At 32.3% G+C, this 21,507-nt stretch overlaps 2 protein-coding genes across 4 annotated transcripts; both read right to left on the bottom strand.

Annotated features, from left to right (window-relative positions):
- Positions 1 to 881: 881 nt before the first annotated feature.
- On the bottom strand, positions 882 to 7,447 carry LOC116768777 (uncharacterized). The gene is made up of 7 exons (XM_032659594.2): positions 7,343 to 7,447; positions 5,500 to 5,835; positions 5,231 to 5,437; positions 3,189 to 5,077; positions 1,835 to 3,065; positions 1,455 to 1,743; positions 882 to 1,104 (listed from the first exon to the last, which is right to left on the bottom strand). Exons 2-6 carry the CDS (start codon positions 5,831 to 5,833, stop codon positions 1,457 to 1,459), a joined length of 3,948 nt encoding a protein of 1,315 aa, XP_032515485.2. The 5' UTR covers positions 5,834 to 5,835; positions 7,343 to 7,447; the 3' UTR covers positions 882 to 1,104; positions 1,455 to 1,456.
- A 3,173-nt stretch (positions 7,448 to 10,620) lies between these two features.
- LOC116768700 (alpha-protein kinase 1) lies at positions 10,621 to 21,092 on the bottom strand. Of its 3 annotated transcripts, none has more exons than XM_032659487.2 (10): positions 20,794 to 21,092; positions 18,468 to 18,629; positions 13,853 to 14,209; positions 13,458 to 13,663; positions 13,150 to 13,313; positions 12,784 to 12,867; positions 12,561 to 12,698; positions 12,211 to 12,383; positions 11,633 to 11,827; positions 10,621 to 11,547 (listed from the first exon to the last, which is right to left on the bottom strand). In XM_032659487.2, the coding sequence occupies exons 1-10, from the start codon at positions 20,986 to 20,988 to the stop codon at positions 11,185 to 11,187; spliced, it is 2,037 nt and encodes a 678-aa protein (XP_032515378.2). In that variant the 5' UTR covers positions 20,989 to 21,092; the 3' UTR covers positions 10,621 to 11,184. The 3 variants fall into 3 exon arrangements, with proteins under 3 accessions (XP_032515378.2, XP_032515382.2, XP_061379905.1); XM_032659491.2 differs by having other exon boundaries at positions 12,585 to 12,698; XM_061523921.1 differs by lacking the exons at positions 18,468 to 18,629; positions 20,794 to 21,092 and adding an exon at positions 15,931 to 16,030.
- Positions 21,093 to 21,507: the final 415 nt, after the last annotated feature.

Here is a 21,507-nt window from a genome sequence, read left to right as displayed (position 1 = left end):
TTAAAACGTTAGAACTATTCCTAAAGGAAGTGTTTGTTGATTCGTTATATCGTTTATACAAAATAATTCTACTATCTACCTTCCTGATATGAATCACGATTTTGAAATACAATTATAATATTAGGTGTTATATCGGAGGACTTTCAAAAGGGATGTTTGATTCCTGCCAAATTGTCTGTTTTCTCAATGGTAATTCCTTTAGTCCATAAATACTTTATTACCTAACTGAGTCATGTTGTATTGGTACCTGAAGCATAATTTTTCCTACTATATATACTTTACTTGTACAACTCGTATGATTGTTGGGACCGGCTTTTCTGCAAGTGACATAATTTTATCTTAAATAAACAACCATCTTGATGTTTCCTCAATTCAATGTCAAATTTAATATGACATTGGTGGATTACTGTGCACGTTATCTCAAGGATATTGCATACTTAAACCTGTTACTATAATTTGAGAGTTAAATTTAAGTTAGTTAAGAGAAACACTGGAGATAGTTAAAGAGAAGACAACTTTTTAAAGTATATAAAGTTGTTTGAAACTAGCATCTTAACTGCGAGCTATTTACAACAAATATCACTAAAACAATTAAAAAACAAAAATAACGAAGTTTTAATCCAATAAATGAGATTGTGCATTTCTTATCTATATTTGAATGGCATTAAAATTTTACGATGTAATAACTAGTATTACTTACAGCGTCGTAGGAAACAAAGGAATATCTGGAAAATATGTATCAAAAGTAATGAACGGTGTTATACAGATTATGGAAATATATAATAAGAGCCATTTTATGACTAACTTAAAACAATATGAAAGCCCAAAGGCCTGAATATAGCCTTATTTCTTTTTCTAGTACTAAAAATGAAACTGTGTCGTAATCTATTTGTCTATTTAATTATTCATTTAATATTCTAATGTTTTGATCGGATAACTCTTTGTCAAAAGCATTTTTAGGGTTCCGTTCCAAAAATGTAAAACCTATGATTAAAATTTCTTTATGTGTCCAGCTGTCTAAACTGTCCTGTCACCAAATTGAATCTTAGGAGCCATTAAAATTTGACATTTGAAATGTTCCCAGATTGTGTATTTATGTTGACGCTGTAATAATGAAAACAATAAAATTAGTATTTAAAGGTGATTTCGTACAACAACGTGTTTTTTTGCCGATTTTAGTTGTAGTGATTGAAACCCTCGTGCTTAGCCCAATTCCAACTTGACCGGTTTTTGAGTGTCATAAGGATGAATAATATTTATCGTTCGTTTTTATTTGCTTGTTGTAAAATGATGAATGACGTTTTATAATCTCGATTAAGATTTTATAACGTATCATAAAATACGTAACAGACGAAAACAAATAATGAATATCTTCGTTTAATTTATATTAAAAGTTTTTATGAACAGATATTTATTTTGCTATAGAGTTAAAATTTGTATTTTATAAATCTTACTTTCACTTGATTCCCATTTCCTTTTCTAGGCAGCTACAATTTTTATTAGTGCGGATAATTCTTTTAGACTTCATTTCCCTCGATGATAAAATTTTTCTCAGTAATAATTGTTCCCGATATAGCACATCTGCTTCTTCCTTAAGATTGGATATTATTTTTTCTATCGGCACCAAAGTGTCATAAACTGTTTTAAGAGTATTTTTTAAAAATTGTTCCTTATTGATTATTGTTTCTGAACAGTATCCACGCATCAAATCCCTTCCCTCAATAGATACGATGCTTTTAGACCCTGGTATCAGAAAAAGCATATGTATTTAGTATGCAAATTTAAAAAACATCTATCCTTAAAAAACCGCGTATAATGTCAGTTAGAGATTTACCTTCGTTACGCTTATGGTTCCTTTTTATTTGAATTATAATATCGGTTTCGGAATCCATCCTTATTCTAATTTCTTTATCATTGTCTTTAAGAGCAGTTTTAATGGTAGTTATTTTATTTTGTGGGTATACAGTTAAATCTGTTGTAGGATCTAATGTTGTAATGGTGTAGCCAAATTCGTTTGCTAACGAGTGGAAGGCAAAATTGAGGAATATAGAAGAGCTTGTGTGTTTTATGTCACTTGACGAGTCATAAACTTGTGATTTTGCATAATCTTTACTAATTCCCTGGTCCCTATTACCAGATTTGAGGGACATTAATTCATGATCGACTGTTTCTCTCGGACCTTTATCTAATTGAGTGCTGTCTTCAATGAAATCATTGGTTTGAGATGTACTTAAAATATCTTCGTTAACATTATTTGTAACATAATTTTGAAAGGACTTTTCATCCTTCCTTGTCCATTCATCCAAATTATTGTCCAGACCTTTATGAAGTATATTTTGTTTTAAATCAATCCCTTCTCTATCGCCGTCTTTTATTTTTGTTGGAGTATTATTTAAGTATTGGCCAGTTCGTAAAATATTAGAATCAGTAAATTCATGAGAGGAGTTGTCGAATGTATTTTTATCTTGAACATTATCGTACGGTATGCCTTCTGAATTTTGAATTTGTGGTAGAGAACTGAGCTTTTTTAAAAGACTTAATTGACTGTCTCTTGAATGATGAGAACTTGATTGATTTATTTCTTGTTTTAATGATATGTTACGAAGACTTCCATTTTTATCATTATCTATGTCGTGATTTTCTTCGTAAGATATTAACATACTTTTAGAATCGATATTGTTTGTTGGTAAGTCTTTAAATGTCGATGATTTATTTTCAAGAGCTGTTTCTTTCAAATCATCAGAACCAGCACTTAGTGGTTTTTCAAATACGATAGATTTTGAGCTTTTCTTACTAAGATTTTCCAAATTTAAGTCAGCAGTTTTCTGAGAATTTACCTCATTAAGTGATATTTTAGATGACAATGATTTTATTGCGATATCTGAGACTTTATTATTTATTTTATTGGAACTTTCAGAATGTCTCTCAAAGTCTTCATTTACACTTGTTTTATTCTGAAATACTAATTTTTCTGTTGGCAACGTTATAATTTCGTCTAGGTTCTTAGTTGGCTCTTTTAAATTTACTTCAGAATTGTCATTAGAATCCAATGATTTCTTTTGTAACTAGAATAAAAATATTAAAGGAAAAAAATTATATACGTTTATTTTCACTTCAAATGAATCAGAATACTAGTCTCACATTAAATTAAGTAAAGAAAGTCAATACTATTATTCGAGTTAACTTACGGGAACAAAATTTTTAATATTACTAATGCCATCCCCGTCGCTGCTTTGTAAAGTTATTTTACTTGAATCTTTTAAATCTTTGTATGTTAAAGAGTCTTTTTCAAATACTTCTTTAGTGGCTGGGTGTAACAAATTACTCAATTCATCAGTTAATCGGATTTCACTTTTAGCACTTGTGTCAGAAATAATTTCATTTTCTGCCTGGTCAATGAGCTTGCTTAATTGATCAATTGAAATTTTTGTTATTTCCTCCTGGCCTAACTTTAAATCAGTTTTCTCGATTTGTATTGGGTCTTCATTTGTGATTTTTGGGCCAGAATCTATTACAGCTTCGTATTTTAAAGCATCTTTTTGCATTGGATCTGAAATGCTACTCGTTTTATTAGGCAATTGAGATTTTCTTTTAACGTTGATGTCAGTTATACTTTCATTCTTTAGATCTTTTGAAAACCTGTTTAATTGATCCATCGATATTTCAGCTAAATCTTCCTTGCTTAATTTTACATTAGATTTTCTTACTTTTATAGTGTCATCATTTGTAATTATTTCCTTAGAATGTCTTAAAGCTTTGTATTTAAGAGAATCTTTTTCAAACATTTCATTTAGCGCTGGATCTAGATTACTTTCAACTCCATCACGTAGTTGATTTTCTATTTTAATGTCTTTATCAGCAATGCTTTCACTACTTGAGTATGTTAAAATTTTGCTTGGATCATCAATTGATGTTTTAGTTAATTCTTCATGGCTGAATTTTAAATTAGGCTTGCTTAGGTTTTTTGAATCATGCTTCCCAACGTTTACCCCAAAATCTTTTGAAGTTTCATATTTCAAAGAATTCTTTTTAAATTTCTCTTTTTCAATTGGGTCTAAAAGATTATTAATTCCGTTGCGTAATCCAGTTTCTCCTTCCACAGGTTTGTCACCAACACTATTTATTTCTGAATTATCTGAATGATTGTTTAATTCAGAAAGTGAGTTTATTTTTAACTTTTCACTGCTTAACTTAACATTTGCTGAACTGTGTTTTTTTTCAGGTTCTATATTTTTATCCTCACTCACTATGTTTTCTACTTCCATCTTTTGTATTGAATTCATTTTGTCAGATTGATACGATGTATCAATATGACTTTCTGGCAACTTAGATCCTATGTTCTGATTTCCTGTCCCGGATTTATCGTTTGCAGTAATTTGTTCCTGTGAAAATATTTCCTCACCTTTTCTTAAAGCTTTGATATCAGAAATATAATCTAAACCTTCAGATTTTACTGGTTCCTTAGAAATATCATCATTTCTCGATGAATGTATCGATTTCACAGATGTTTCTTGTTCCCGTGTTACGTCTTGTGAAGGTTCTTCACGCGATGGATGTGTCGTTGTCAATGAATCAGATAACATTTCGCTAGGTGTTTGACTTTGCATTGCATACTCATTGTTAATATATGCCTCTTTTACCTTAGTTTCCTTGTCATTGTAATCATCATAGGCCTTAAATTGTTTTGTTTTCTCTTTTCTAGGAGGCATAAAAAATGAAACAGGAAATTCATTGGTTAATTTTTGAGATGTTTGTTCAGAGTTAATTCTAGATCTGTCCTTTTTACTTTGACTGTCCCTATTTTTAATATAACTAGAGGATACTGGTAATGGGTAAGTAACAAGAGATTCTGAATCTTCAATATTCTCGGTCATATCGGTGTAAGATTCATGCAAATCTTCTACTTCTTGATCCATAGTTTGTTTTTTTATTCCTAATTCTTGTTTATTTTTATCTGAATCTAGCAGCATTTTATTTATATCATTTGTATGTGGAGATTTCTCTGCAATTTGATTGTCCTCGAACGTAGGTTTGTAAATGTACTTATCTTCACCAAACGGTGGATCAAGGCAGCCACCTGAAACATGTATCACAAATGTAATACTTAAGTAGTGCATCTATATGCATCTGTGTGTTATTTTTTGAACGTAGATAACATATATTTTTAAATTAAGTTATTAATAATATACAGTTATAGCGACTTATGTCTAGAATTTAATTATTCACATACCAGGTTTGCATTTACCCAAAAATGGCTTAGGTGTTTTAAATGTATTCGTGTAAGAGGGAGAAAAAATATTCTTTTTTAAAGAAAATGCCTCATTCGTAGTTTTAACATGGAAGTCTTCCTGTCCAGATGAGCTTCTATTTAATTCGTTAGAAGTGCCCGGCATATAGGAGTATTCTTCTTCATCGTTGTGAATGCTGAGACATCCTCCTGCAGATTATAAATGAGAATGAATTATTTGTAACAAATACTTTAACAAGCGTTTTACCTACCAGGTCTAAACATTTGTAATAGTCCTCTGTGCGATTTTCTGACTCGTTCATCTTTATTCGGCTCCATGATGAGATCGAAAGACATAATGGTTTGATCGCTGCTAACAAGTCGCAGTTTTTTCGGCCAATTGTTTACGTTAAATTTTGGAACGGATATAATTCCGTGTTTCCCTTTTAAAAGTTGGTCCTTGTTTTTTATTTTAATCTTAACATTAACTGGTGACAGTAAACTGCTCGTAGTTTGTTGCTCAGTGGGTGAGGCATTATTATGTACAGCTACAACTTCAAAGGGAATAAACGTATTTGGTTGCTGTATTACGTCTTTGTGGGTCATGTCTAAAATCAAACAATAAATGTCTAAAATCAAACAATCATCAGTTTCGGGTTATTTACTGTATTTTGTTAAGATAAGAAAATATTGTTGCATTTTATAAAAGGCGGTATCGCTTGATTATAAATAAAAGACTGAATGTGAATAAATTTATTTTCAACAAGTCACAAAACACTTAGTTATCAGAAACGAAAGAATAAACAACGCGATTAGATTGTATTTTTCTTTGGTCACCACGCGTCTTATTAGTAAATATTTTAATAGGATTATACTTATGTTGGGAGAAATGTTTCGGCTCTTTATTTGTATTTAAGCCTAAGGATGAACATTTTCTTATTAGCTCATCAAGAAGTAATTTTAGTGGAAAAACTTCTTCTTCCATTTTTTGCACAAAATGCGCGATGCGTATTGTAGGCTCTACTCGTGAAGCGTTGTTGAAAGAGAAGTTATTGGCAGAGAAACATTGTGTTCCTACAATATTTCTAACTTTATTGACGAGAATTCTATCTTCTTTAGGTTTTACAAAATATGGGACTGATATATCTGTGTTTACTTTATTGTTACAACATAATATTTTATCTGCAGTATTTAATTTGCATGTCGGCGTTATGCATAATCTTTTATTTAACTTTTCGTCACGATTTAAAATCGATGAATGTTCAGAATAATATAAAGATCCCGTGTCTGCTTTGATTTTTACATTTCCAGTGCTTTTTTCAATTTCACTATTAGTTACAGTAGGGACCTCTTGGTCAATACCGTCTCCTACTGAAAACAAACAAAAGTGAATAGATATACAACCTTATGAAACTTGATTGTAATTTAAAACATATTTTTCATACCTTTACTTTTATACTCGTTTTGTTTTAATACGAACGTGTTGTCGGTTTTTGTATTTATATTTCCCACTGTTTTTTCTTTTGGGACCAATGCGTGGCCAGTTTCAATTATATCATTTGTGACTAACAAGGGATCTCGTTTCACACAAGTCCTTTTTAAAGATTCATTGTTACGACTTTCGGATAGAACTTTGCTTAAAATAATATTATCACTTATTTGTTTACGAACATCTCCAGAACACAGATTATGATTCGATATTGATGACAGAAGATCAATACAAGAATAGTACATTTTCAGTTTTTTCTCAGGCTCTCTCTTTCTAAGTATAATTTTGTAGGTCATAGGAACAATATACTCCATGGATAGCGTCTGTTGCTTCCATTCTATTTTGTCAAGATGTTCAATACAAGACACCTTCGGTATTATTTCAAGCCAACAACAGTTGGAACTTGATACGTGTTTCACAAACGGCGTGAACTTAATTCGAATGTATTCGGTCATATTAAAAAAAAACAATCAATAGACGGACTTTATGACACTGGAAAATTAATAAAAATAAAAGACATAAATAAAAACACAACATTGTGATTTGAAATTAAAAAAAATATAGTTATTATTTACATTATCATTGAAAACATTTAAAGTTTATCTTTAATTTTAGAAAAAACTTACCTTATTTGCGTTATTTTGTTTATTTCAAATATATTTTGTTTGATAATGTTATATTATACGGTACTAAAATTTTTAAATTTTGTATTTCAATGACAGATGACAGTGTCAGATCTACATATTCACAGTTTTTTATTGTAACATTTAAAGAGGTTTTAGATAAATATAAAATATTAGACATACATCTCTTTATATTGGGTGTGTGTGTGTGTGTGTGTGTGTAATTTGAAGTGAAACTTAGTTGAAATGAAAAATTTTAGATCGAATAATACCTTTTTAATTTTCACAACTCTCACTACTATACATTACATAGAAACACCACGAGACAATAGATTTAAATTCCACGATATGCAACACATAGGTATTTATTGCTTCTAGAAAATAATGTACTTAGCAGACAGTACAAAAACAATAAAAAAAAAATTATAAACAGAATTTCATAGATACAACTTGAATTCAAGGAAATAATTCTAGCTTTACATGATATTCGGAAATACTTCAAATAAAGCATAATATTCTAACATTCATATATTTACAATACATTTACACTGTGGCGGATTTCTAAATAGACGGTATATTTTTGTAAACGATTGTCTTCTTCGCAGTCATTTAATACAAAATTTGGTATATTTGAGGCTAATTTGATAATTTATTACACGTACTTGGTATACACCATTAGTGTTCGTTGAAAAATTAAATAGGAGGCCTTTCCATTAAATGTTTTCGTTACTTATAAAAAATTATACAAATATGCATTAAGTTGAGTTTGACTAATTTATGCATTTTTTCCCACTATATCTACATATAATTTATGACGTTTTAATACATTTTGAAACATAAAATATATATATTATTTTCAATGACTGACTATATTAATATTAAAATGTACACTACTTATTAAGACTTATTTAATATCCCTAATAAAACTAAAGGGTTTTTTTAACCACATTCTATGACTAGATTTATGAGATCAATTTGAAAGCCAATTCCTTTAACTTATGACTAATTTTTTGTACAAAACTTACTTATTAAAGATTTTTTTTTTAAATTGTAAAAAATTTCGCTGTATCGTTTGTTGTTGTGCACAATTTCAATGACCTACATATTTTACTTTTTGTATAAAACTGTCATTACTTTATGGTTATTTTTTATATAAAAAATTGGGCACTTTTTTCTAACTTATACGCTTAGTTAGCTTGTTAATTCAATTAAAGCACGAATATTAATATAATTAAGCATATTTTAAGAAAAAGTGTGTTCCTATGAGCCTTCTATTATTACAAACAAATAAAAAAAACTCTTGCTCAGAAAATAATCCCTCCGTGGTATAAAAATGACAACATATGACCACTGTCTGACGCGTGCAATGCAATCATTGTCTCAGTTAACTCTAGGCAAATATATAGTGGCAGTGCAAAAGTCGGAACTTTAGCATTATTTAGTACTAAATATATCGTAACACTTAAAATCTATATCGTAATACATAACGTAAAACTATAATGTATTGCATACATGTCCCACCTATCATGACCTACTCGCATCTATACCTATTCAAATTTGTAACATCCATCGTGCTCTGTTTTGCGTCACGCAAATTACCTAATCTCGTGCGTAATTCATTTACTATATAATATAAAGATAGGTGGAGTTTACTTTACAACAATCGTTACCGAAAATATATTATAAATATTAATTTTTAGATTAATTTTACAATAAGGATTCAGAACGGTTTTAAATTTTTTTATTCAGTGAGCGTGAAATACCATCTCAAAATACTTCAGAATGGCTCAACCTTCTTGAAAGCACACGTTAGAGGAACTGAATTTACAATTGTTTTTAAATACAAAAATCTTATGGACTTTTATAAGTTCGATATAAACATAAAATACTCAGCTTTTTGGAAATTTATGAAAGGGTGCCTATTATCCTAATTTATATTGTTATGGATATAGCTAAGGGACATATTCAATATTTTTTAATTTGCAACTACAATACGAGTGGATCGAAATTTGCATAAAAAAATAACAGTTTACGCACGAGCTGTCTTACAATTAACTATATACGGTGCTACAGTTACGCATAATATATTTAAAAAAAGTTCAAACTGTATGCAACAATTTAAGGGAAACAAAATACGTGCTTTTCGAACATAAATTTATAAAAGTATAAATCTTATTTGATTTTAACAACTACTTAAATTTTAACAACTCGCATTCTGTTCACTGAAATGTTTTAAAGACACCTAACCTGTAGCACCGGCTAACACATCTAACACACCGTTTTCCTTACCGATTTACAATCCAAACGATAATTTGTTTTTCACAGATTCCATATTACAATAAATCATAAGTTCTACAACTTTACAAATTAATATTAAACACATATTCAATAACAGTCACAAAAAAATCACGACCAAAAAAAAAGTAAAACAAAAAATTTTACTATGACAAAAATACGATTTTATCGCCATGGAATGACTTAAATTAAAAAAGCGTATAGTAGAAAGATTTACACTATTACACAATAAAAATTATAAAACAAATTATTCTTTTTTATTTTCAGATGATGTGTTAAAAAATTGAGAAGTTAATTCCTCGCCAAATTCGAAGAACATAACTTATTAATGAATGTAATGTGCCATCTCTCCTCTATCGGAAATACTTAAATAATATTAAACAGTACTAAAATAAATAAGAATATATTTTTAAATTAATAAAACAAATATTTAAGTACATTTAATTTATATGGCGTTTTACGACCGCATATTATTCAGTCCGCTTAATCCTAAAAATGACTAGAGTTCACCCATCTTTTTTTCTTTTAACTAATGACTAGACTTATTTAAAGTACCTTAAAATACAATTCATGTGTAATTGCGCGTTTTAATTTCAAAAACTAAACGGAACGACGGTTTGGTTCAGTCGAAATTAATATTTTTAATTACTGTTGTATTATTAACTAAAGTCCTATAATATAATGTATAGTAATGAGGTGTAACACTGCTGTCTCGAATACAAAATATACACACGAATTAAATAAGTATTTTAAGCGTTTTTTATTAAAAAAAAAACTTTCCTTAATTAATTTTTTTTTTCACAAACTTTTCGAGGGTTTATAAAATATAACCTGTAAACGTTTTAGACCTTATATTTTAACATCTTTCTTAATGAATAGATTTTTTGCGACACATACCAAATCTAAAAAAATAAGCAACTACAAATGAACTACATAATTTGTAATATTCTACAACAATACACATAAATTCACAGTAAATTGGACCATTAAAATAATTTTTCTTTAAATTTAAATGTCTATTGGAAGATGGCGATTGTCTTTATATGAATATATTATCTTAAGAGATATATATTGACCGGAAGAAATATAAAAAATCAAGTAAGTTTGAAATACCTATTACGGCGCGTCTGATAAAGGCTCAGAAAGCAAATGTTGTGAAGAAGAGCAGAAGGAATTTTAAAAGACTTAGACAGAATTCTTGTAGATATATTAAAGTTACTTTATTTTATTATTACTAAATAATAGTCACGGTACATTTTTCTGCTCTCAAGCTACTAAGAAACTAAGGACACCTAGCAAAACCTACTGTCATGATGACCTTTGAAATACCTGACCGTATGTTATTTTAAAAAGGCACCCATAGGGCAGTAAACGTTCTCTTATAAATGTTGTTTAGTTGTGTTTTAATTAAAATTCCCCAATTTATTCCATGGCAAAAGACTTGATGAACTACGAAAATCGTTCAAATCTCAATAAGTTAACATAACCGTGTCATCTTGCAACACGTTCCCACCAGCATCGTTTTGGAATGCGATGGCCGTTGATCCGGTTCAGGTGCAGAGACCGGAATTATCCACTAGCGATCGTGCCAATACATCTGCTGCTGCTATATCGCTCACTTTACCTTCGAAATGTCCTCTAACATGGAACATAAACTCTGCTTTACCAGCGAACTCTTGACGACACATCAGGCAAAGGTGATGTGCGTGTGTATGTTGCCTCTCTGGTGCGTAGTGTGTGTGACCGTGGGAGAAGTATGCTCCCCCTCCCCCACCCCCTCCTCCTTCGTTAACAACAGTCGCAGATGATACGGAGGTAGCAATGCCGTGGTTATTCAAGATCTGCTGATTCTGATTGTGATGATGAAGTAGCTGTAGTTTTTCCTGATTCGTTAAATGAAGCTTTTCCTGTTGCTGTAAAGCACGGACAAGAATATTGTTAGTAAAATGAAATTTATGAGACAATTAAATGGATTATAATAGAATTTAAACTATTAACCTGATGCTGTGTAGCTTGTTGCATTTTATCCTGTAGGAGCTTATTGTCTGGCAGGTGGGACTTGGCGTGTGCACTCCACTCGTCTCTGGTAGCAAATAACCTTCCGCAGAGCTCACACGACCACGACACGACCATCCCTGCTGTGGCCGCTGACACGGAGCCACTTGAGGCGCTTGTGTGAACTAGATTAGTATTCTGAAGAAAGAAAACAATGTTAGTCGAAACTAAAATGAAAGCTCATTTCAATATGAACTACCATTTTGAATAATAATAGCTTTTCTTTATTTGGTCTGATAATGATATGTCTTTCTTATATTTTTTATTTTAAATCAATTTACTGTGAAATGCTAAAAAGCTAGATTGCTAAGACACCACTAGCGTAGTTTAACTTGTTCCAGCAAGTTTTATGTCTATTTCATGCAGTAACACGTATTAAAAAAATATTAAAATAAATTATATGAACTATACAAACCAGAAAACTTATACTTGACATGGAAACTAACAAAGAAAATATGATAAGTTTAACATAAGCACGAAGACATTAACATTTCATGCTTTGATGTCTTTTTGGGATTTACCGTAAAGTTGTGTCCAGGTACCTGGCAGACCTGAATCGACTGCTGATGGGAGTGCTGCTGCTGCTGCTGTTGTTGTTGCTGCTGCTGCTGAGCAACAGCTGCGATCTCGGCCTGACTTGGTTTAGTATCTTCTTGCTTGGTTAGTTGAGGCTTAACGTCATCCAGCTTGAGAGCTGTGAAAACACGTATAATTTTTTGACATAGAAAGTAATAAAGACTTACCATAAATTGCAAATATTTATAAGATTTTTTTCTTAAATTTAAATTGGTCTTTCGTTTAAGATTTTTTTATTATATAGACTCTAAATTCAGAAACCATTAGTATCTTTGGAAGTATGTAGATTACGTACGAGGTATTGTAATAGTCCGTTTACCCAATGGCGCTATATTTGATGGAGTGATGTGCTTCAATTTGTTCATATGAAGAACTAACTTATCCCTTCTTGCAAACGCTTTATTACAAACTTCACAGACGTATGGCTTCTCACCTGTTACATAAACCAAGTTATGTTACATTTTGAGTATGTTATGTTACACGTTATGTTACATTTTGAGTATTTTAGAAGTCTTTACCAGTATGTATCCTCATATGTATTGTTAGTTTGTCTTTGCGCGCTAATCCCTTACCGCAGACAGTGCATTCAAATGCCTTGCTTCCTAAAATAAAACAAAGTTATATCTTTGATATATACGAAGTATATAATACCTACTACTACAACTCGGAAATTATAATTGTTATTGTATTTACATTAAAGAATTAAACCAGGAAAAGCTCTATTTGGAAATTTAGTTTTATAACAACTAACATTAAATGGGTTTAAAAGGACGTTACAATCATGGTACCTATATTATGAATATCATTAAATAATATAATTTTTTATACTTCATTAAATGGTACAATACCGATCTTCATTTTTTTGCAGTTTAATTCAGAAATACCTTCATTCGTAGAGCTGGTAGGTTTAATGGCAGGATGTTTTCGGATTGCGGTTCCTTGGAGAGCTTTCAGACGAGTCCCTGGATGCATAGATCCGCCTTCCGCGTACGGTTCAGTGAACGGTATTAAATTCGGCCTAGGTATCGTATTGGTAACTTCTGGTGACCTGTAAACGTTGTGCAAAATAAATAAAACACTTTATCTTGTATGCTTAATTAAATTAAGTTTTCTCAACTCTTAAGAGGATTTGTATCTTTAATATGTAATATGATATTCAATATAATATAGTTTGTAATTTTTGAATCTTTACCAATTTCCGAGGCTTTGTAGAACACGAACACCGCCTTCAAATCCCATGCCAACGTCGTCTGGTACTGTGAACGTTGAATCTGGACCTCCAGTACTGGAACTGACTTGAGGTACCTTGATGGGGGAGTTGATGGTAGCGTAGTGATGCTGTGTAGAACTGACGGTCGGTGGCGATGGGTGACCAGGGTGTGTATTACTCTGCGCCTGCTGAAAAAAAATGTTAACCTTGAAAATAACGGATAGTTAAGAGTATTTCAATTTCCGTCTTTCAAACTAAAATTTTAAAAATATGTATAGCTACTAACTTCTACAAAATATCATTTGTCAATACGTCAGTTTCTATACTATAATTGGAACCCACAAATTTATTCAATAACGTAAAAGTAGAATACTCACTTGCATGTCTTGGTGATGACGTGAGTTGTTATTAGAATTATTCGATTGTTGTTGTTGTTGTTGTTGCTGCTGCTGCTGTTGCTGTTGTTGTTGCTGGTGTTGTTGTTGTTGGTGTTGTTGTTGCTGTTGCTGCTGCTGCTGCTGCTGCTGTTGTTGTTGCTGCTGCTGCTGCTGCTGTTGCTGCTGCTGCTGCTGCTGCTGTTGTTGTTGCTGTTGCTGATGTTGCTGCTGTTGTTGTTGTTGTTCTCGTCTAGCCGCAGCTGCGGCCTGAGCCATATGTTGTTGTACCGCTACGTGTGCCTCTAAGTATGCCGTTTTTTGTGCTTCCGTCATTTTGTCCATGTTAACAGTGCCGTCCTAATAGAAAATGGAATCATGATAATACAGACTAAATTATTAGTTTTTAATTGTGGTCATGATGTACGAAGCCTCTGAGCCCGAGCATTTTTTTATCTCAAAAGAAAGCTTCATTATGTCGTCATCTTTCTCATTAATAAAGTAAATTATGAATAACTAAAGAAACTTGTAGTGTTATCATAAAATATTTGGTAGTACCATACCCAAGTATGTATTATATCATTTTCGTTTCCCTCTGTACAGTTTTTCGTATATTACAGTCTCGTTCGTAGATGACTGTCAGTCGCCTTCAATGAATGTCTTTGATGCGGTCGGAGGGCGAGCGAGGAACGCGCCCCCTAGTGCATTCACCCCGCAGAAAGTGAGAATACTCCCCAACGACTTTCATTCCGTAACAGAATGAACCTTCACATAATTGCCCAAATTCGGCGAGGGATGGGTTCAACGACCAGAGTAGAGGACGTTGACACGGGTTTTCCGTTTGATATTATTATTGAACATAATATTTTATATTTATAGGAACTTCAAATTTTATACTGAGTGTATTATTTTTTTAATAATTCATTTGTTAGTGTGGACTTTATCACTTCTATTAAAATTGCTAGTCATAGTTATAGATAATAAATAAATAAACCCACAAAGGAAAAAAAAGTACAATTTAAAAAACACTGATAACACTATCGATAGATAGGAAACCAATATTTGTAGGTGACCGTATTATAAATAAACAATCAATAGAAATGTGATTCGGCAATTATAAACTTAGGTATTGTTAATATTAAATAATTTTACGGAAATTCTCTTTTTAGAATAAAAAATAAAAAGTTTTCTTCGTATTTGTATGATATGAAAACTTGTGAGAAATACCGCTTCTACTTATTATATACCCTAAGTATATCCCCATATATCAACTTAATATAAGTTGCGTTGTGAAAATGATTGTAAAAAAATAGAGGATAAAATCTAGTCCAAAATGAAATGCTGCTGAGACTGCTGTTGCTGCTTTATCTCCATTAATACCTTCACTATCAGCGACACTACGCTAATAGGAACACTTGAGTGATCTGAATTTGCGTCAGCTTGTTTAGGGAGGCCCCCTCGAAGATTACCGATAGAGGGTCGAATTCGTAGGGCCTTATCACGTCTGTGCTGATTAAAAGCAAACATACCTAACAGGGGACTAGAGGAGTAGGGTAAAACAAGTGCTCGATTTGAATATTAAAAATGCTCTTATCTCATTTGATATAATAATATTCTGATATTATTTTATTTGAGGTTTATAACTCTTGAAACAATTTCAATATTAATGTTACTTATGACCAAAATAGAAACTGTTTTTTTATTATTGTAACTATAGGTAAATGAAGCTAAATTAAAGCATGAAAAAACAAAACAATTCGTTGTCTTTCTTGAATCATACACAGTTTTAATGATGCATTTCTATTAACAATAAAAAAATTAATAGCATCAATGATATTGTAACTGTCAATTATTTTAATTCATTCGTATGAAGCGACGCTGAATTAAGCCCAGCTCTCACTGGCGGCACACGTTATGATTGTCTTTCAATCGTTTGTGCCGCAATAAACAAAAAAAATACTTTATTTCAAGATTAATATTTAATTTTCAGTAACACACACATGTTAATTAAATTTTTTTTATCAAGTAAAAAAGTGGAACTTTGGTAAATATTTGAATGAACCAAAGCAAAACATACTCACATCAAACCAACCACCGGAGAAAAGTTCCATAGCTGTTGTAACAGCTTTTACCACAACAGTTAATTGTAATTGTCACACATTATTATAGAGAGTTAGTATAAGATTAAAATAAATGTATTTTAAAGGATCGAACTTTCTAAATCTGAGCGCATTAGAACAAAGGTTTGTTTTGTAAACGCGAGAGTCAAGGTTAGAGTCATGGTGTAGGCGGGCTTCCTCGACCGTATCTATATACCAAGTGCAGGGGTAGCTCTCCTCAATCGATTACACTTTCCCTTCAGAATGCACCTGAAGGCTATAGGGACGGTATTTTGAATCGCATCGTATTTCATTGCGTAGATCAAATCCCTATAGAAACTTTGTTGTTGGCATCAAATTTAGGGTAAAGCATTTTTGATAATTAAATTGTATTTTTAATGCTTTAAATTTTGTTAATCGCTAACGTAATTCTATTTGCAACAATACTCAATATGCAATAATGCAATACGGTATGAAAATGGAGTAAATTCAAGTTTGAGGACAATATATTTTGATTATATATAAAGTGGTTGTATCGTATGCGAACATGTATCAAGTAAAAGTTAATAAAGTTGGCTGCTGTGAAATATCTTGAAAATGTCAACGGACTCGTTGAAACTGTTTTCAATACAAACAATATTGTGTTATAAATTGCACGTATAATCGAGTTTTACATAGCGGATGGAACGAAATCTGAATGAGCTATAAAAAAGCCTATGTTGATCATCCATCACATTAGTGGGGAAGTCTGTAGCAGTGATGTGCAGGGGTAGTGCACTCCCCCAGGGGGAGGCGGGAGGCCGTAGTAGGAATATCCTTCACCCCGCTAGGTCAGGGTTAAAGGCACCCCCGGGCCGGGTGACTGCAGCCTTCGACCTTACTTCCAACGCGTACTGCATAACCCTGTATTTAGATCAAGGTTCTCTCCACCACGGTATTTATTGCTTCTATTATGTGCTACGTATCACGTCTCATGAAAAATCTATACTACTTATATAATGGTCATTAATAGTAAACGAGAATCGATTTTCACTTATAATTTGTATCAAACGATTTAACAACTAGGGTAAGTTTTGGGACATGCGTATCCAATATACGAATTCCCAAGTGGCCTATAACGTTATGTTTTCGATGACAACCTTATTACTATCTCATTAGAGTAGATAATTCGCGATCTTGTAAGACAGACTGTGTATATTCGACAAAGATTCGTGACACGCCATTATTAGGTTGGAAATCGTTCGTCAGCGTTTAGTAGCTTCATCGCTATGTAATTTGGATGTTATATAGATGGGATAAGGTTGATATTTATTTGTATTGTCGATAGTGGGAGTTGGGTCGATAGTTGACGGCGATCGATCGAGGGGCGTCCGTGCATCGTCCGACAACGCGTCGCGAGCCAACACACAGCAAGAAACATTCAGCCTTTGACGGTTAATGATATTGACTTGATTTTGATTCACCGAGTGCTTGATTAAAAAATAATTGCGACCGCATATAGAATAAATCTTATTATGAACAAAGATTTTTATTAGCTATTATATATGAAACACAAATAGCTTAAGAAAGAAATAATTATCAGGTATCTAGTAAAATGAATAACAAGAATTTGTAGTTTGTGATACAATTGGTGTTTCGACAGAGCCGCTATTATTAAAAAGTATTTATTTTAGCGATCATTATAATATAAATAATGTAACGATCGCTCGGGAATTCATCTTACGGTAATAGGGAACCCGATATTGTTCGGCTTCCTTTGTGAAAACTCGCTGGAAAAAGGGATAATACCTTCAATTGAATAGGCCTGTATATTTTTTTATTTAAACATTATGCCAAAGTCTTGAATTTCTCAAAATAGAAAACATGTTTGAAGCACTAAGCATACTTTATTCATGCAAATTGAGAAGGTCTGTTATAATGTGTGTAGGAGTAAAAACGGTGAAGGAAAGCGCTATATTTTTTTCCGCTCTATCTATTGACAATTCTATTTATTAGAAGCTAAAGATGTTGTTTTTTATTGCATTTGTAGGATAATATGGGAGCAATATAAAGAATCAAACTTTACCTCTAGTTTATAAAGTATCTAATAATTAAATAAAGTATCCAACCATTCTGTTTTACGGCAAATAACGCAATTTAATTATATAAATACATATTTTCCTGTTTCCGTTTGCTACATCCAGAGCTACATAAAGAATCGTACCGTCTGCATTATGAAGAATAATTACTAAGATAATTAAACATGAAAATATAATTTTATTTCAAATTACATAACAAGTAAAGATCTCATTCAACTTTTTAGATACTTAAAAATAAAATATTAAATTTTAAACGCTGATAATACATCTACAGTCTTTGTTATTAAAACCTAGCTAGGTTCTATTAAAAGATATCAAACCGTTGTATTTAAAGCTTTATCTTACCATACCTTTTCGCAACAATGTAATTATACTATAAAAATTTCTAATTTCCTTTCAGCGCCTTATTCTTTAGAATTTCAATTTCCTTAATCGACTCACCTGAAAGTTTATAGTAGAAGTGACAATCCTCATAGACTCCGCGTAGTTCCTCAACACCGAGTCCGTGTTGAGGCAGCTCTGCCTCCATTCATACAATTGTTCCAATCTCGTGACGCAGCGCTCGCAGATCTTCTTGGGCAGGAAGTCGTCCTTCGATATCTGCTGGATTTATAGCTGGATTTGAGCTTTGGCATTCTAAAACCTGGCGTTTATTATACGCGGGACATATTTTATGTTTAATTGACACCTCTCGTCGTGAATGTTTCCAGAAAAGTGGTTGACATAATTTAAAATTATTAATTTTTAAATATATCTCTTAAAGTTAAGCGATTCCGTGTGTGTATAGTATATTATAAGTGTGTTTAGGAAAATGAGTTCACATACCAACACCTGTCACTAGCATTGTTCGTTGGAAAACTAAATTATAATATTTTTATGAGTTCTCCGAAAGAGATTTCCCGCGGGCTCAATAAACAAAACAAGAGTGTAGGAAAGTTTCATAAAAACTGTAAGGGTTTTCATTTTAATAAATAGCACTCTAATAAATCGTTTAAAACATCGCATGAACGTTAGGGAGAGAAGAAAACTGTTACTATCTTGGTATACTCGTACTTAGGAAGGTAATGATTTTTTTTTTAATTTTATCGTCAATTAAGATTTAAATGAGTGATTATTATTTCAGTATATACAACGTGTTTATTTTAATCAAAACTAAAACTAACCAAGCAAAAATCTCCATTAGAATAAATAAAGAGTGTTTGCAGCGAATGCAATAGTTCAAACACATAGGGATAAAGATCGTCTCGCTCTGAACCTAAATCTTCTCCCGGAGAAAAACGGACATTAAATTGCTTATAAACTAACAATCCTTGGCTGTATAGGAATAAGGTTTATTTTTCAATGCATACGTGGTACAAGTTAATCTATTGACGGAATTCGCAAAGGAAATCGCATTTGCCGTATCGAATGCGAAAAGCTACAGTCATTCCTTAATCACTTGGAATATATTATGTATACTTTTTATTTCTTTAACCTTTATGATTTTATGTTTTTGTAATTTTATTGAAATTAGGAAAACAAAAAAAACTAAGTTATATCTTTTACAAACACGAATGTTTTAATTTCACAGAAATCAATGTTTATGGAGAGATGCTGAATCACTCTAGTCGTGCAATTCTTGATGGATTTGCTTGCATCGTTTGCAATATTAAGATAACGTTAATGTTTATTTTTTGTGCAATATTGTAGGCGTTTGTTGTGAGTACATAGTGGGGGTCTTCTAAAAGCTACCCCCGGCTCTGCCGGAAACGCAGATTGTTTCGGATTCCAGATGTGTATTATTTATTGATTACATACTATTTTTGTGTTGAGGTTTTCGATTTACAGAATATTTCTAACAATATTATTCATCAGTAAAAATGGATGTTTTGATATAAATGGTATTTTTTAACTCGATGTACCTATCATGTATTTGACAGTTAATTATGTTGACGGGAACATAGATGAATTTTCCTTAAAAGAATAAAATACGATTAAAGATTCTAAATAACATTAAAATTAGATTTATATGTAGAATTTTGATTAAAATTAAATAAACCTTTTAAATATATTATAGTACATATTTTAATGAGTATTGTGTCATTGACCTTTTAATTTAATTCATGTATTAGATAAACTATTTACAGACAGGTAATAATTGTAACCAATCTTTGGATAGCGCTTGTAGGATTCTCAATTGCTACTCGAAGATCAAATAGGAAAGGTAAGGACACTTAAACAATAGTTCAACAGAAGATAACATGCTCTTCGATTCACTGGAATTGATGCGTACGAGGGATGGGTTTGATATTCACAGAATCTATTTGAAAATATTATCAATATATAATAACCTTTTATAAGGTTGTTACATGTAAAAAAAAAATTAATTGAAGCATTAAATGTAAAATAGAAGCATGATACTTATGTAGTTAACATCGATGTTATTAAAATTTTAAATTTTCATTATTTCCCAACCTGGTAATTGATTTTCAAATTATATAATAATATTAATGTATAATGTGTTTAATATATTTTTACATATTAATTTAATATTTATAACTGTAAGTGTAATGTTCTTTATCCTTCAACAGGTCTTGTGTTAGATGCAGGGTTAACCTTCCTCTAATCCATGTTATTCGTAGCTCGTACAGCGCCTGCGCCTACGAGCGCTACGGCAGTTTACACGTCTCTGCATTTCCCTCCTCGGGAATCATGTTTACAATGATCTATTACGTGGAAAAAACGAATAAATATATCTTATTTTACGTGAACCAGTGTAAAAACTCACCATAGTCGGTAAGCAGGTCCTCATTTTGAAAAGGATCTGCCTCTGCTCGGATTCCTTGTCGAATATGTGCAGCCTGGGTCCGCTCTTGAGGGAGCACAGTCGACAGAGGTCCGTGAAGGCCGTGAAGTTGAGGTCCTCGGGCTCGGTCATGGCGAAGCACCTGATGAGGAGGTCGAGGAGGCAGGAGTTGTCCATGTATACGGCGGTGGTTGTCGGGTGGCGGGAGACTCAACGCATGTCGCGGGCTCTCGGGGAGGCGTCGCGCCGCCGCTGCGTTCGGGGGGCACTGGGCCGGGCAGGAGCTCGGGCCCCCTGCGACCCCTCCGCCCCCTGCACCCCCTCCGACCCCTGCGCCCCCTCCGACCCCGCGGGGTGGCTTGGACGCGCCGGAAAATGCGTGCCAGTTTTCCAGTCCGCGATTGCCGATTGTCCGTATTGATTATGACGTCTTAATTTATATGGATGTTGTAATGAAAAGGAAGGAGAATGATGTGTTTCCGATGTGAGTATGCGCTACGCAAATGCTTTGTTCCGACCGGTTTCATCGATTTTGTAACGCGAGCGTTCATTAGCCTTGAATAGCTTTTCGGAAGAAAAGATTGTATTGTCATAATGTACTTTGATGTTCAAAGGATATACGTTTTTAATGATAATTTAGATTATAACAACGATTAATTTCTATATTATAATTATTTTATTTATACACGTACAGTG

Source organism: Danaus plexippus, chromosome 4 (assembly GCF_018135715.1).
Source record: "Danaus plexippus chromosome 4, MEX_DaPlex, whole genome shotgun sequence".
In the NCBI taxonomy this organism is placed as follows: domain Eukaryota; kingdom Metazoa; phylum Arthropoda; class Insecta; order Lepidoptera; family Nymphalidae; genus Danaus; species Danaus plexippus.
The sequence above is the reverse complement of the archived record's forward strand: the minus strand, read 5'-3'. Positions and strand labels throughout refer to the sequence as shown.

What these genes read in the sequence shown, in the direction of transcription:
- LOC116768777 (XM_032659594.2), bottom strand. Translation starts at nt 5,833, where the DNA reads ATGACCCACAAAGACGTAATACAGCAACCAAATACGTTTATTCCCTTT. An exon ending in ATATTAAAAATTTTGTTCCC is followed by an intron (nt 3,066 to 3,188) that starts GTAAGTTAACTC and finishes TTTTTATTCTAG; the next exon opens with TTACAAAAGAAATCATTGGA. An exon ending in GAACCATAAGCGTAACGAAG is followed by an intron (nt 1,744 to 1,834) that starts GTAAATCTCTAA and finishes TTCTGATACCAG; the next exon opens with GGTCTAAAAGCATCGTATCT.
- LOC116768700 (XM_032659487.2), bottom strand. Translation starts at nt 20,988, where the DNA reads ATGGACAACTCCTGCCTCCTCGACCTCCTCATCAGGTGCTTCGCCATG. An exon ending in GGACCTGCTTACCGACTATG is followed by an intron (nt 18,630 to 20,793) that starts GTGAGTTTTTAC and finishes CTATAAATCCAG; the next exon opens with CAGATATCGAAGGACGACTT. An exon ending in CTACAAAGCCTCGGAAATTG is followed by an intron (nt 13,314 to 13,457) that starts GTAAAGATTCAA and finishes CAACGTTTACAG; the next exon opens with GTCACCAGAAGTTACCAATA.